The sequence below is a fragment of the Spinacia oleracea genome, chromosome 1 (assembly GCF_020520425.1).
Source record: "Spinacia oleracea cultivar Varoflay chromosome 1, BTI_SOV_V1, whole genome shotgun sequence".
Lineage (NCBI taxonomy): Eukaryota > Viridiplantae > Streptophyta > Magnoliopsida > Caryophyllales > Amaranthaceae > Spinacia > Spinacia oleracea.
The window spans coordinates 118,287,032-118,304,164 of NC_079487.1; the positions used below are offsets into that span (position 1 = coordinate 118,287,032).

The following is a 17,133-nucleotide window of genomic DNA, read 5'->3' on the forward strand; positions in this document are numbered from 1 at the left end:
TCCTTAAATGTGTCAGATGCATGTCTTTCCTTCCATCAATTTTGCAATATAATATTGTGCTTTGACTAAAAACTGTCATTATTATATTATTAACAAAATACTTCGTAGTTATAAGATAAAGAGTACATGAACAAATAATTTCTAGGATGAACGTTTTGATGAACAATTATTTTTCGATATGGAGAATTGAAAAGAAGAACATAAAACACAATCCATTTATGATTTATTGATTGCTACGAGTAAAATTCATGTAGTTTGATATTAATATTTAATAATAATCGCATTTAGAGTGAGACATGTTCTTATAATATATATTTTTCCTGATAGCATATTTTGTTTAATTCTTTTCATATACGGAGTATATTTGTATGTACATTGGCATAGAGCACAAAGACAAACTATGGAGTACCTTTTTTACACAAAAACAATTTTACAATCATGGTCCAAATAATCAAGTCGAGTTTGGGTCATTCGCCATTTCGCCTCACATACGCCTCCTTTAAAAGGGTTAATAAAAAATGACATTAATAAATAAAAAACCGATCTAAAAAAAACATTAATAAATAAATTTCCCATAACAACCGACCTCTCCTCTTCCATGCACCCTGCCTTCATACCTGGAGAGAAGAAAGATAGAAAAAGACAGTGAGCGTAGGAAGAAGCAAAAATGGTAGTTTTGCCAGAATTTCCAAAATCCTTCAAATTAAGCAGAAAATCGGACTTTGCTTCCAAACTTAAACCCCTCATTTTACATAAACTCAACCAATATGGCTTTGATTACTCCGACGGCGTCCTCGCTGTAATTTCTCTTTCTCTTTCCTCCTTTCCACCATTTTTGGAGCTTTTTTAGTATTTTTTTGTGTTTATCGCTATTTTCTTAAAATTGAAGCTTCAGAAGTTAAGATGATGGAGTTTAAACTGTCGTTTGCTAAAACCTACAAGTTAATTTTAATTGTTGTTGGTTATTTTGCTCATATTTGTGTCGAGAAGAGAGAGAAACAGAGGGTGTGTCGATGTAGTTGGAAGAATAGTTCGTCATTTTAATTTTGTGGGTTTTGTTTTGCACAAATTTTCGGAAAATGGGTTTCGTAAAAATGTCAATGGTGGTGAAAGTTTTTATTGATTTTGATGATTATTATCTGAGAAAATTGCTGGTTCATGTGATTTATAATTTTTTGGTACGGGAATGGTGGAACCCTAGTTTATGTTGTTGAATAAGGTAGAAGAAATTGATTCTATTTACTGCATTGTTCCAAATATGTCGTGGGATTGTAAATTTGTTGTTTGTTGCTTTTGGAAATTCTAGTTTATTTGATGCTCACTCAACTAGCTAATGTAGTTATTACTATTTTGGGGGGAATTTGTGGAAAGCTGTCACTAATCTCCTGTTGAACAGCGATTTATGGTTTTGTAATAATAATTTCAGGGAGATTAATTAGAAATTTCTCAATCATTTCATGCTGAAGTTAAATAATGTGTTCCTCGTTTTGTGTGTGTAGAATAAGGAATGGAAACTGATTAATTAGAACAAAGAAAGTTAGTATAGAGCCTGATTCGAAAGGGATAGGACGGAAGTAACCTGATTAGTATAAAGTAAAGATTCCTGGTTAAGCTTGTATGCAAATTTTCCGTTTGTTTTTCCTTTGAATAACAATTCGATGGTGGGTAAGTTAGTAGAAATTATTGCCTAGTCCGGGATCATTGCTCCCTCCAATACAACTATACAAGAATTGGCCACCACCCATCCAATGAAATTGAGTATCACCTTGGAACTGGAAGGAGCATTGGATGATAAGATGCCTACTTCAGTTCAGCTAATGAAATTTGACTTGTTAGTTTCCAGCAGCTGTTCAGGCTGTAGAGTGAGCTCTATTTGACACTCTGGAGATTTGTTCCTGCTTTCCTTGTAAATCATGCTGTTGGGTGATATGGTGTTATCTCTTTGACTCCCAAGATGTCCTAATTTTTCTAGTCAGTGAACCCCAAGTAAACATGTACAGAGTAATATGATTTGTCCATGAAAACCAGGTAAAGCTGGATACTTAAGCCACAGAGTTTCTTCACCAAGTAGGGTGCATTTCAATTGTTGCTCTTTAAATTATGCATGATTTCTTCTTGAGCATGCAGTCACTTAGAGATGTGATCTATATCAAAATCACATACCGCGGGGACACGGCGGGGTTACTATTTTTCTTATAACTTCTGAACTGTACATATTTGGCGATTGTTGCTTTGAATGCTTATACCTTGATGTTCTTTTCTTTTTCTTTTTTTTTTTTGCATGTTAATGAGCTGATAGTAGGAGTTTATTCTTTCATAATTAAATTATTCTTTAATTTTCATACCGGCAGTTAACACAATTTTAACATTGAAGTTCACTAGGAGGCAGGTATTTTTAACTTTTTGCTTCCTTCACCTTTTTTTCCACAGGAGTACATTACAATTTTGGTATGTAATGGGAAAAACCAGAACCATGTAAGAGACGGTTTGCAGGCATTTCTTGGGATAAGGACTGAGGAATTTGTGTCTTGGTGAGTAATTTTGATTTATTGATTGGCTATTCCAACACTTTTCCACATAGACTTTCTGTTAACTGAAATTTAACTCTTTTGGACAATTACTTATTGGTGAGATAGAACCCTAAAAAGTGTGTGGTATACAACTAATCACCTCCAAAATTTGAGATCAAGAGCCCTTTTTTGTGCTACCTTGCGGAAACTTACCATTGCACCAATTGTTCTTTTTTATCACTGTTGCATCCTGATAATTTAATCTGTGACCACTAATTGTGCTTCAAATATCTGAACAGTGAATTAGTGACACTCAGGTGACTTTAACTGAAAAATTAGTGATGATTCAGACTTGTGAACTTTGTGATTGCTCCTTTACTCTACAGCCAAGAATTCTGTTTGATATTTCTGATTCAATATTGTAGGCTATGGAAGTTTCTCCTGAAGAATGAGACACAATTTACTGCTGCAGTATCATCAGTTCGAAAGGATAAGATTTCCCATAGTTCTCGTGACATTGATAGAGACAAAGATGATGCAAGTAGAACATTTAAAAATTGTAAGAGTCAGGGAAACAGGGGCTCTGCCAGCTTGATGGTAATGGAACCTTTTGAACTTGACTTCTTAGTGATAGAATTGTCTTTAATTTTCTGGTAGATTTCATTATTCTTATCGACAGGCTGAACGTGAAGAAACATGTTGTTCATTGAAGCAAACTTGTAAATCTGATGATATCGAACCATCAAAGAATCATCATCCTCCCCCAGCAAAAGAGATGACAAATAGCCCCATTCAGTCAAATGTCCCCCAAAGCAAAGTACCTAATTTTAGTTCTTTGATAAAGGTGACGTCATCAGTAAGGAAGTATGAAATTGAAAGAGTGGATGGCTTTGAAAAGGTACATATAGTGAGTACTTTAGTTCTCTTTGGATATTGACATACATTTTTTCTGATGTTAAATTGCTGATCTAGCGTTCTAGGTATCCTGACTTGTTCCCCCGGACCACTTCTTTAAAGGAGGATTTGGCTTCTGAACTCAAGTACCCCCCTGCTTCTGTAGCAAAGTCTTCCCGTTGCAGCAAGCTGGCAGATAAGAAATCTGCTCCTGTATTGGGGAGGCCCCCAGCTTCTTTACCAGAAAGGAGTCCTGCTTCTGGAACATATTTTTCTAATGTCAGTAAGCTCTCAGGTAATAAATAGGTGAATGATTGCATCAAATATTTCATTTGTCCGTGTTCTTCTTGAAGAATTTTTCATTAAAATTCCTATTGATATTTTCATTGTAAGAACCAGTGGTACTTTTTGTTTGTAGCAAAGTGTTCACTAATGTGTTTTGCTCCCTTGGATAAAAAAAAAATTCTATACTTCCAGTAGTTCCATCCTCCGGTATCAACCAGTCACGGCAAAGTGTTTGGGACAGATTAGGAAAGCCACCAAAAGATGTGCCATCCAGAAGCCAGATTGCTGATGTTTGTGCAAGAGACAAGGCTCATTGCAATAAAAGTTGGACTGACCAAAATTCAGCATTGATTCCTAAACCTTCTGCTCAGATGGATCAGGATTCTCCCTTGCCTGCTCTGTCTATAGTTCAAGGCAGAAGACGGTTGAAACAAGGTCATCAGGTTGTTCAGGGAGATGGTGCTCAAAAAAATTATGACGCCATGAGACCAAAAAATGTTGATAAGACAGACGCTGAGATACCATCTATTATTAATATTGGAAGAAAGAGGCAATTTGGTGAGATTAACAGCAACATAGATGCGGGTATGGTGACAATGAAGAGAGCAGATAACCAATTTGAAAAAACTTGCCAATCCCATAAGATATCAGAGTTTCCATCAGAGGCTTCTCATTCTGTTGACCCTGTATGTGAACCCTACTCCTTTCCCCAACCCCTGGTTTTCTCTCTCTCCCTCTCTCTCTCTCCCTCTCCCTCTCCCTCTCCCTCCCTCTCCCTCTCCCTCTCCCTCTCCCTCTCTCTCTCATCCTCATCTTAATAAAATATTGAACTGGGTTGCCGTGTGTATTTTGGACCTTGTTAAACCATTATACCTCTAATGATGTTTCGTACATTGATTTTATTTAGTAAGCAATTAAACCAGTTGATTTTGTAACCAGATGACTCTATATTGGATGAAGGGGTCACTATAAGTCTATAACCTATATAACTATCTCTCAAGTTATACAAATGAAGTCTTAGTTTATAAAAAATGGAAGGATCCTTTTTTCTTTTAACTGATCTTGCTGATTATTTTTATCTTAGTATGGCCTAAAAGGTGTTTACTTTAACTTATCTCTGTTTTCTCTTAATAAATTATGCTATCTCCATTGGAACAGCTCTTTCTATTTCATTAAGTCATTTTTATTGAATGAAATGTAAAAACAGCCCTCTGTTAAGGCTTAGTGCTTCTAGCCCCAGTGTACTAACATGTCCATGCCTCCATGCAGCAAGTAAATGAAATAAAATTGCGAATGCGTCAGATTGAGATAGAGATGGTTAAGCTCCGAACAAAGCAAACATTAATGGAGGCAGATGGAAAGACCAACTTATTGACAAACTGTGGTAAAAGATTGTGCTATATGATCGGCTGATATACTGATATTACCCACTATAATGCTATGCTTATTGCGCATTATGCCTGCAAATTTCTCTGTTATTAAACATGTAGCCTATAGATTTCGTACTGAACTTTTTGAACATTTTAAATATGTTGAAATTAGACTGCTGGATCGTATTGTGTTGTGGCTATATTTTCATTAATGTCTAAACATTGGGTGTTTCTGGGAGTTATGTTCTGAAAACTTGTCCAAAACTCCCTGTAACCCTGTATTCTTTTATCTTAGTCGTCAACAGCAAAAATCTAGATGTTGAATAAAGGATTGAGCAAGATAAACAAAATTTTAAACGAGTTCTTGATTTATCAGCTACTATTTCTGACTTTAGTTTCAGATTATTGTGAAGATGTAATCCCACAATTTGCCGCTCAAAGTTGTTTACATCTCACACTTGTTTCCACAAATTATTTTCTATTTTCAATAATGAAACTAATGATATTTTTGTATCCTTATTACTTCACATCTCGCACTTGCAATTTTCATCAGTAATGATAGGTTTTGTACTCCTAATATTTTGTAGCTCTATTGTATGTGCTGCTCACTTGTATTGCGTCAGAGGTTTGCCATTTCTTAGCAACCTTGCTCACTCCTTTTGCAGGTACGATGAAGCCAACAGAGGATAAATCAAGAACAGTGCTCGTGACTAATGTAAAAGCATTAAGTCCTTTTTATTTTAATTTTTGCAGTAATTTCTATATGATTGGTTTAATCTCTTTTTATATATCCTTTTTTCGCGTATTCTATTGCATGTATCTTCCAGTGGAGGAAATTACCTGTATGACTTTGCTTTTTTCATGGGCCCTATATTAAATGGTGCCTTCAACTTGCTTCAGAAGTGGTTCACATATGAACTTAGCTGGTTATGATAAGGAAAAATAACCTTGATGGGGATCCCATTCAAACTTCTTTCTGACATTTTTCAGAGCTTAAATCCAAAAAGGATGGGTCTGCTACAGGAACTAAAATGTCATCCCCTTTAGTGTTCATGTTCTCCTCCACTCACTCACCCCTATCCAATGCAATATGATCATGGAAAACCAATTGTTTCAAGTTGGAAGTGAATCTCATTTTTTTTCCTATACTAGCAATTCTTCTTTCAGTGTTCACAAAATTTCCACTCTGCTTATCTAATTAGACTTGAGAATGAAACTAGGTCTTCGTACCCTTCCCTTTGGTCGCGAAAGAGCCATCAATTTTGCTTTATTGCCCTGCTTGAATTTTCAGGTTTTCCTGCCTTAATATATTTTAGGTGAATAACGGTGTCATGTTAATAATTGCTTTTTTTCTTTCAAAAAAAATCTGTAGGTGCATTTCGAGGCAACAAAAGAAACTCTATCTTTGTACTTCCGAAAGTGTGGAGCTGTAGTAGACATCAAATTAGCTGATAATGTGCCTTCTGCTCGAGATAGGTAAACTTTCATATCTCCTCATTGTCCGCGTCTTCCTTTTGTCAATAAATATGGATATATGATATTCCTCGCTAACCAAGTACCAACATGTAGGTCTGCTTACATCACTTTCCAAAACAAGGAGGCTGCTGATAAGGCTTTGGGATTCAGTGGGGCATCTTTTTATTCAAGAAGCATCAAGGTAATTTTTCTATGCTATTGACAAAATAGGTTCTTTTATATGATTCTTACAGCTTCTTTACTCCCTTTGTGTTTATGTTTTCAAGTGGTCTGTTATTTTCTATGGGTCATAATAAATTTCAGTCCCCTCGTCCCAAAAAGAAAATTTTGGATGGGAAATTCTTTAGGTGACACCTTGTTGTCTCTATTATACACAAATTTTCGATCTGTATGTACATTATTGCAGTATCTCATCAGAATAGATGTGTATATAACAGTTGAATAGCATATTTGAGGGAATGAGGGAGGGAGAGTAGAGGGGGTGGATAGTTTCTGTATGTAGTTCTTCGTACTGGAAATTATCTGTGTACTAGAGGTGTTTGGATCTTCATTGGAAGTAAATGACTGCATTGCCTGTAGGACAACTAGACTATTAGGGACTGTTCCTCTATAGTTCTATCTTAATTCTGCCTTCAGCAACCCAATAAGATGGACATAAAAGTGACGGTGTTCAATTTTGTAGGTTTGTAGGAATGGAGAATTTCCCGGTCCAGCCACAGCATCAGCCGGAATTGCTGGCAAGAAGATGCAGATAACTCACTCGAAGAGCAACATTGATCCTGAAGGGTTATCTGTTTCAGAGTCTCATTTCAAGTGTCAGAATGAACCTCTCTTTTCCACTCATTTAGAACCCATGTCTTCTTTCTGTGACCAAACAAAAACAGTTCCTGGATGTCAGCAAGAACCTTCAGCTGCTTCTGCAGAGATGGCTGGAGAATCTGAGCAACAGAATTTTGCAACTGACACATTTGCCTCCCAGAAAGAGCCTCTGACTTCATTTTGAAAGGCGGAAAAGTGCTCAGACAAAGATCAACTGTTCTGCCATGTTGGTGTCAATTTTGCGGTGTTTGGCTGTGAGCTGTGGATAAGAGTTTTAACTTGGGATATGTCGCATATACCTCAGTACATGTTTTCTGCATGTTAACTGTACAGAAAGAAAGAAAAAAAGAATTGATAGTATGTCATTTGTTGTTGGACAAGGAGATTGGTTCCAGTGATGGGTTGGGTTCCTCTGTTCCAGAAATACATTTCTTACTTCTAAGTTATTACTACGCAATTAAAAGTATGTGCATTGGCAACACATGAGGTCATGCAGATTTCCACGTATTCTTTCTTAGATAAAAACTGTCAATCTGCCGAGATAGCCTTTTCAAAACAAAACGAAAAGAAACTATGTTCAACTAGTACAGTACGTTTTCTAACAATCTGGCTATATCATTGCTAGCTTTATTTATTGGTGCCAAACAACAGCATAAAAAACCATATGCTTTGCAGTATTGTTTTGAAGACAACAATTTCACCAGAATCCGGTAAGAGGCGTAAAAATTGGATGTCAAGTGTATCAAAATCTGGTAAATTGCAACATCTTACTAAAGAGGATATAAGCCACTAAGTAGCCTACAGAATATGTAGTAATTGGCAATTTCTTTCTTTGTTTCTGGCTTCAACACTTACACTTCATGCAATCTCTGCAATCTCTAATACAGCCACAGTTTAGGATGGGATCTTCATGTAGACTACTAAAATCTGCCAACTAAAACAGCTGAACACTGTTAAAAAGCCGTGTCTTCCGTTAGTGGCAGCCCTGCAGCTCAAGAGACATATCATGCTACCACATATTAAGATTACTAACATTTCTTCAATCAATGTAATCCAACTATAATCAGTAAAACCCTTCTGTTTAGCAAGACAATATAACTTTTACCCCATCAATTTGACTCCAGAAATACAAATGACCATGCTATTCTGGACAGTTTCAGCCATTCAAAATTAATCTAACAAAAACAATTCCCTGCATTCAAGATATAGAAAAGAAAGAATTATTCTACACATTCTGCGGTTCAACTACAGCCAGCAATACAACTGGTAATGACTAGAGAAGAGGGCGGTGTACTAGTCATTCCCTATACCAAGTGAAAACTAAAGGTAGAATTCTCCATTTATAACAATATGTACCCTCTCTAAGAGCCATGTAACCACCAAGAAGGTGAAACACACTCACTAATTACATTCATTTATGAACAGGATAATTGATGAGATACACATTTATAAAGGCTTTAAACACAGGCCAGAGCTCTTGCCTCAACTTTGTACAAGAAAATATGAGGCCAGCCGCACAGATGTTAATGGGTGCTTTTGCCTATGATTTAAAGAAAACAAAGATCTACCATCCTAAAAGTTAGCTCTCTGGGTTAGGGTCGGTATCTGATTGTTTGGGAAGAGGTACATTCCCATTCATTCTTGCACGAGCCTCCGCAAACATCCTCTGCTGCTCAGCAGCAGCTTCTTCCTCGGTCATCTCGGCAGCATTGCCCCACTTTCCACCACCACCGCCTCGAACTCCATCTTGCTGATAGAAATACCACAATATTCAACAAATAGCTTCAGGAAATAATACACCTAATAAATCACAAGGCTCAATGAGATTTTTTAAGTTTAGTTATAGAAAAAATAAAGAGCAATCACCATTGTCTCCACTTTATGTTGTTCATATGCAGCATAAACCTCTTCAATATACTCCCCAAAACCAAGAACCTGAATGATAAACAGGATGCATCAAAACTTAGAGAAAATGAAACACTGCAACAAGGTCAAATAAAAATCAAGGTATGCCACAATAAAAAAAAACTAGGTACACGGATTTATTTTCCACGGGAAATTACAATCAGTTATTGGACACCAAAACAAGCAGAGCAGATATGACTGACAATCAACAACACATACTCTATCAATACTAGGAGGGTGCAATACAATGAGCAGTTTGCCAAGATCATTTCACAGTTTCCACAGCCCTCTAAATGAGGGAACAGGACTGGAAGGAGACTAATAGAGCTAAGAATTTATGTCCAAAGAACAACTACAAGACAATGGAACTGCTTCCCAAAAGCAATTTACCAAAAATATGAGATTCTACCCCAGCCTTCTTTCAACTTGAGCAAATAGCAGCAAATTGAGAACTTCTCCAGAATTCCAAAGAATGAATCACTCTTGCCACAGAACTGAATTCCAAATTGAGTAGGTATTGAAGGTAGTCCATTGCCACAGGCAGCGTAATCCTTAAGGAAACACCCTGACAAAAGTGACGCCCGCAAGGATCACAGAATTGATAAGGCCAAAAAGCAACCAGGAATGTAGTAGAATCTCTGTACAAGCTAATACTACGAAAGCCTCATATATCTACTCTTCAACAACTTCCGAGGGGTCTCACACTATCAACACAATCACTTTCAATCTGCCATTAAGACAATCACTATCAACCATATGGACACAAATTATGCAATTTCAATTTCAAAGGCTTTTCTCCTTCCAATGCTTCTATATCTGTGCAAGCAATTGCAATATATTATATTCATCAATACCATTTAAACATCTATTGTAACTTCCAAGTCATGATCAGTCAGTGAAAGCCATATACAATCCCAAGTCCTTGATTCTCCAAAAGAAGAACACAAGAAAAACCAAGCTTGACTACTAAGCACATGACAGGACAACTACACATAAAAGAGACCTTAAGCATGAAAACTACGGAACTCGAAAAGCTTCAAAGTCAAAACAAAAGCATGCACTTGGAACAAGGAAACAGAGGAGCTCACAACACACCACAATTTTGTTCAGAACTAGTGGAACCAAAGCAAGAGGAAGCGATTGTTTAGGATTAAATACCTCCAAAGCCTTGAGTACATGTTCTGGTGCAATTGTTCGTTTTTCTTCTCTGTTGCAAACGTCATTTGATTCTGATGAAACAAGATTTATAAACTCTGAAAGAATGAGATTCTGTCAGTGAAAAAAGCAGTAAAAGCCACAGGAATTTTCTTAGATATTGTAAATGAAGGAGATTAACTCCACACTACAATAGTAAATTGCAATTTAGAATCATGGTATCCAGCATCAACTAGCAGAACCATAAACAGGATCAACAACTATATAAATGAGGCAAGTTGGTAAAACCAAAAGTATAAAATTTGTAGAATAGCATCTACTCACCAACGCAACATTCAATTAGTAGGTCTTGAGCATCTCTAGCTACACGGACATCTGGGGGCAACATCTCCTTTATTATTTTAGTCATTGTCGCTGGAAACAAGCCACAAAATGCATCAAATACTTGACTTTTTCTCTTCAAAACCAAGCTACTTGAAACTTGGAAGATATATCTATAGGAACTCAAGTCGCAATGCTAAACTGATTGCTACTCTGTAACATGATATAACTTTAAGTGATACCTAATGTTTAAGAAGTAATTTGATGCTACCCTAACTTCCCTCTTGGATTATAAAAATTGAAAGAGGACAATCTAGAAAAAAAATTACAGTGACCATCACACAAAGAATTCAATAAAAGGAGACTGATGAAAAATGGCAGTTTTCTGAAACCACAAAACTCCAATTATAATTTTCAATTTCCACATCATCGTGGAAATGCTTTAAAATGTCTGATATGCGTGGTTGACAATGCAGTGCAGTCAAGCGCTAGACACAATCTTATATACCTAATTAACTCAAATGAGACTGTTTCCAATATACAATTTCCAAGCACTCTAGCTCAATCCAGGGATGTCAAAACAATTACCAAGAATTGAAAAAAGCTAAATTGATGTTATAACACTACATCAACGAGCTTGGAAATTTAAGCATCAGCATTCAAGTAATTTCTCAAAGGAGGCAGGGTTACCTTTTGGAAGTGAAGCATCTTCTTTTGCCTTGCCTACTATGTCCATTGGCTCCATCATACAAGTATACAACCTACAAGTAGAAAAACATATACTCAAAACCAGCCGGGAACATAATAGATGAGAAATTAGCATCAATAGATGAAAAAGAAAATTAAAATGTTCTAACATTAACTCGCAATCTCTTGCATTGTGTTTCTATTTTTCTAAAGCAGCTTATTTTCCAATTTTTCTTGAGAACTCTTTCTAAGCTCATCTCTAAACCAGTCATATAAAACTTGGCTAATCCTAAATCATATGACGCATATGCGACAGGCATATCTTAATACTCTTCAAATAACTATATTATATTTCAAATAACTATCTTAATACTCTTCAAAAATGATCTTCAGACATAGTTGTACACAACTGCACATTGAAACTCACTATGGTGTAGCCAAAACCTACCCAATTACCCTATACACCATCTATGCACCCATTTGCCTCTTCATCCAAAGTGAAAGGATAAGTGATCTCTACTAACACTACATATTGTTACTGTTCTAAAAATGAATCGGCAAAATACATATGCATATGACAACATGAAGAACAAAAAACTTTATTAGTCTTGCTTGACGTTCAAATTTCAGAAAATTATAGTTAAAAGTAATCAAAACAGGTTCAGAAGATTAAGAGGTGGGTAATTTTTTAACCTCGCAAGAAACTCAAGATCTGCCACTCACTAAACTTAAACACTAATAAAAGCTCAAATCAAGTCAAGAGCTCCGTATTTCTAATAACCACTTACATTCCCCGAGCACTGGGATGCGATTATCTCATAGTTAATCTCAATGTATGTCCAAATACTTATTTGATTATACTCATCTAGATAGCAAGAAATTCTTTTGAATTGAAGGGGAAGCATGTGCGAGGTAAGAAAAACAAAGAAATCACAACCAGTATGATATTAAGAAAATCAGGGAACTAAATAGAGCCCTAATTTCTACAAATTCAAAGAATAACCGACATCAATTCTAATTAAATTTCCGAAACCCTAATTTAATGGCAAAGAAAAAGAGTATCTAAATATTATCAGGCCCGTCACTGTGGCAGGGCAATCACTATGTTCGATGAATGGTAGTTGTCAGAAAAATCGAATCATATTAAAAAGGATTACAAGAATTCTTCAAATAGAATTTCTCATGAAAAACACCCAAAAATAAAAAACAGACAACAACCCCACGGTGATATATCAGAAAAATCGAAATATATCAAAAAAGTATGATACGAATTTCCCAACCCAAAACAAAGCTAACAGAAAACCTAACAGAATATATTTGACGATTTAGAAAACTACATCTTTGAATCAATGAAAATACAGAAAAAAAATCAACAGAAAAATAGATACAAAATACTCGTAGATAATTACCGAGAATAGCAGCAGTAGAGAAGGAGGGGTGGTTGGCAAGGGCGGCGTCGACAATAGATACAAGTACCACTACAAGACGCTGCTTTTGTTGTTAGGGTTTTAAGAGGGAGAATGCGGGAGGAGGATGAAGGAGATGCAGAGCAAAGGTTTGGAGTTGAGGAGAGAGAAAATTGTTGTGACGTCAACCATTATTTGCTTTTATTTTTAAATAACCATGAGATTTTGGTCTACCAGTTAAGATTAACGATATGTGTATAATACTCTGGGTCTCAGGTTCAAATCGCTCTAGTTTCATTTGAAATTTGGAATTTCATGCGATAAAGCATTGAAATATAGAAAAATAGGTACTCCGTATGTTGGAAGATAGTAGAATTTTTGTTTTAATTACTTCTCTTAGTGGGAAAAAAAATTAGAGATGTAAGTGAGGCGTGTTTCATGGGATACTTGTCCCACATCTGCCCCCCAAGTAGAGGTGGGGATGGGGAAGATTTGGCGGTATGGCGGGGATGGTTATAAAAATTGTACACATCATGGATGATAGGGCGGGTGTGAATTTTGTTTCAACACGCCCCATCTTCACCTACCCCGCTCCATCCCAACCCATATATCTTTAAGAACATGAATTTAAAATTTTAAAAAAAATCAAAAGGCGAACAACTTTTGTGTGTGTTTGTATGTAATATGAATTTATTTGAGACTTTTAAGTTTTTTTGTTTGGATTTTTCGTTATGGGCTTATGGCATATACCTTTTTTTCATTATATCTTATTTTTAGTGGGTTGGTATTTATTTAAAAAAAAACTAGGCTGGTTTTGGCGTAGGTATGGGGCGGGGATGGTTTTTTGTTTGTACTTGTTGGGGTGGGAATGGGGATGGATTTTGTACCAGTCAAGGGTGATGGGGGTGAAGGGACCTACATCTGCATCCGTGCGCCCCGCCCTATGACATCCATAAAAGAGATACTCACTTTGTAACAAATTAATTGTTACATTTTTTTTCCGTACATTCCACATTATTTGTTATACTTCTAAATTAAGAATGACCCCACAATTATTATATTGTTTCTCTCTTCCCTAATTTTTTTTTTTTTAAAAAAAAGTTTGGTCACCACACCTTCTCTCTCATTCAATTAAAGAAATACCTCCACTAACTTGTATCAGATCTACTTTTTGAATAAAATAACAACTGATAACCAAACAACCATATATCACTTAAAACTTTGTGCAGGGGTAAGTAATGTGGGAAGGAGGGAGTAGATTTTTTTTTTTTTTTTTTGTGCAAATGAGCTACAAGGGCAATATAAATTACAAATGGAGGCGGGAGATTCAAACCTGAGACCTATTGTACACAGGCCCTCAGTCTTAACCACTAGGCCAAGAAAAAATATCACAATTAAAATACGATGGACGAAAAAACTTGCGACGATTAAATTGGGACATAGAGCGTGGTTGCCTAGACAAGTGGAAATTTTTTACTTCGTATATATTTGGTTTAAATGATCTTTTTCTAAAATAGAGGAAATCTGTCAAAAATGACTTATTATAAGATCGACTTTGTGAGAAATGAGCTTTTATAAGCAAAGTAGCAAATTATAATCTTAATGGACTTTTTTTGTTGACCTTGTTCGTAAAATGGGTATTGTCCATTATTTTCCGACGTTGACCGTAATTTTTTTAGCGTTGACCCGTCATGTGTCGGTCGCGTGACAATGATTTTGTTTTTTATTTTTTTCACTTCCTCCCTCAAATTTCAACCCTCTTGTGTTAAATTTGTTAAAAATGACTTTTTATATAGTCACCTTTGTGAGAAATAACTTTTGAAAAAAATAAGGTAGTGCATTGGAACCTTAAATCATCTTTAGCCGGATTTTCCCAAGTTCACTTGACATCATTACTCGATATCTAGCTAAAGGTCATAGCCAACAACCAAAATATGATTTAAGATCTTTTATTTGCCACCTTGTTTTTAAAGGCCCTTTCTCACAAAAGGTGACCATATAAAAGATAATTTCTACCATATTTGACACCTGCTTTTATAGAAACACCAACTTCTATAAAAGAAAATTTTCCCCTTTACCCACTTGTCTTTTCTATTTTTACTTTTCAATTACTTATTAACACTAACTTTTCATCAAGTTTCACGAAAACAATAGAAATTTATTTAATTATGAAGGATTTTTTCAAAATTACCACCTTGTAAAGTCCACTTTTCAAATTTACCACCTTATCAAATTTTATTTAAAAACTACCACCTTATAAAATCACAAACCTCCAAAGTTACAACCACTTGACAAAAGCTGTTAAGTTTTCCGTTAGTGGGACCCACTTTTTCGTTTTCTTTTGTTTTTCCTCCATTTTTCCCATGATTTTCCCCTTTCGTTCGTCTTCATCTTTTACCCAAATTCAATCCTTAACTTTAAGACTAGGAAATGATTTTGGGAATTCTTGTTAAATTGAATTGCCAGAGCAACTAATTTTAGGTTTACAATCAGATAGGCAGAGGTTTTCATGTCCACGGCATCCTTAAAATATGTAAACCTTGTTTATGGCCCAAAAACCGCACTGTTGAGGGGATTATATGAATATATGATTTTCAATGTGATAGTATCTACAATCCAAGAGCTCATTCTTCTTATTGATAGCTAATTAATGACAGTTGGAATTTGGAAAGTGATCAAAATATTGTTAGCGCCAGATCTACTTCTCCTACATCCTCTCGGACAAAATGTATTTACAGCTATTCTTAACCAGAAGTTACACAGAGTAGAAACTTTTCTAATCCATCATGTGTATAAATGTTTCCCGCTAAAAATTAGTTCACCAGTTAAACCAATCATTAGAAGAAAAAAAATTAATGTTTTACTAAGTTTTTTCATGCAAAACTTTCTTTAAAATCTCATTTTTCTTTCTCAACTGGAAAGTTCTTAAGATATTGGGCTTTTGGAGAACGTATCTTTCTTCCCTCCCTCAAATAGTCTAAGTTTACCTATTTGTGCTCAATTTTCTTGATTTAGGCCATGTTTAGTTCACCTTATTTCTCCTAATCTGATCTGAACTTATTTTTTCTGATCTGATCTGATTTGAACTTATTTTGTCTGATCTGATCTGGTATGGTATGATCAGATCTGATCTGATTATTCATAATTAAGTTTAAACAAAAATCTACATTTATTAATATTAAACGACTTACGTGTAAAAAAAATGTTACACAAATTTATAATATTGTTATTATTTATTTGACTTTGCTTATGATTTAACTATTCCTTATATTAGATAGACCTGGACATGATCTAGATAGATCGGTTATGATCTAGACATATAAGTTCTGATCTGGATATGATCTAGACATATAAGTTCTGATCTGGATATGATCTGTACATATCGGTTCTGTTCTGGACATGATTTGTACATATATGTTCTGTACATATCAGTTTTGTTCTGGACATGATTTGTACATATATGTTCTGTTTGGAAATGATCAGTTCTGATCTGGACATGATCTGTACAGTTCAGTTCTGATCTAGACATGATCTGTACAGTTCAGTTCTGATCTAGACATGATCTGTACAATTCAGTTCCGATCTGGACATGATCTGTACAATTCAGTTCTGATTTGTACAAACCAGTTCTGATCTGGACATGATCTGTATAAACCAGTTCTGATCTGGACATGATCTGTACAATTCAGTTCTGATCTGGACATTAGCTGGACATGATCTGTACAAATCGGTTTTGATCTGGACATATTGGTTATGTTAGGATCGGTTCTGATGTAGACAAGATCTTTGCAGATTTGAACATGATCTGGACATGATCTGTACAAATCAGTTATGATTTGGATATTATCTGATCTTATCAGTTCTTGTCTAGATATATAATGGTTTTGATCTATAAAAATCAGTTTTGATATGTAATGACCTGATCATATCGTTTCTGATCTGGACCTAATGGTTTTAATTTGGACATGATGAATTTGAATGTTTTGTTAATGTTTTTTTATGCCTTAAGTAATAGATTTTAATTGCACCGACAACAACATTCTTTTTTATTAAAGCAATAATAGTAATAAATATTAAATATAATAACAATGGTATAAATATATAATAATAATCATCATCATTATAATCTGGTCTGTCTTGATCTGATCTGAACTTATTTTTTCTGATCTGATCTGGCCTGATCTGATCTGATTAAATCTGAAATAAGTAATAAGGTCCTGAAATAAGGTGAACTAAACAGGGCCTTAGTGTTGGTCCTTGTTGAATATTGTATTCAAGACAACTAATACTTGGTATTAAATGAGC

At 35.3% G+C, this 17,133-nt stretch overlaps 2 protein-coding genes across 4 annotated transcripts; one reads left to right on the forward strand and one right to left on the reverse strand.

The window, feature by feature from the left end:
• Positions 1-572: 572 nt before the first annotated feature.
• On the forward strand, positions 573-7,859 carry LOC110783927 (nucleolin 2). Its single transcript, XM_021988314.2, has 11 exons — positions 573-799; positions 2,431-2,531; positions 2,936-3,107; positions 3,190-3,408; positions 3,483-3,699; positions 3,882-4,375; positions 4,959-5,073; positions 5,725-5,774; positions 6,432-6,535; positions 6,629-6,716; positions 7,218-7,859. Exons 1-11 carry the CDS (start codon positions 668-670, stop codon positions 7,536-7,538), a joined length of 2,013 nt encoding a protein of 670 aa, XP_021844006.2. The 5' UTR covers positions 573-667; the 3' UTR covers positions 7,539-7,859.
• Positions 7,860-8,530: 671 nt separating this feature from the next.
• LOC110783926 (protein Dr1 homolog) lies at positions 8,531-13,023 on the reverse strand. Of its 3 annotated transcripts, none has more exons than XM_021988313.2 (6): positions 12,832-13,020; positions 11,426-11,496; positions 10,739-10,828; positions 10,418-10,488; positions 9,221-9,289; positions 8,531-9,104 (listed from the first exon to the last, which is right to left on the reverse strand). In XM_021988313.2, exons 2-6 carry the CDS (start codon positions 11,481-11,483, stop codon positions 8,934-8,936), a joined length of 459 nt encoding a protein of 152 aa, XP_021844005.1. In that variant the 5' UTR covers positions 11,484-11,496; positions 12,832-13,020; the 3' UTR covers positions 8,531-8,933. The 3 variants fall into 3 exon arrangements, with proteins under 3 accessions (XP_021844005.1, XP_021844004.1, XP_056697644.1); XM_021988312.2 differs by having other exon boundaries at positions 10,418-10,512; positions 12,832-13,018; XM_056841666.1 differs by lacking the exons at positions 8,531-9,104; positions 9,221-9,289 and adding an exon at positions 9,328-9,824 and having other exon boundaries at positions 10,418-10,512; positions 12,832-13,023.
• Positions 13,024-17,133: the final 4,110 nt, after the last annotated feature.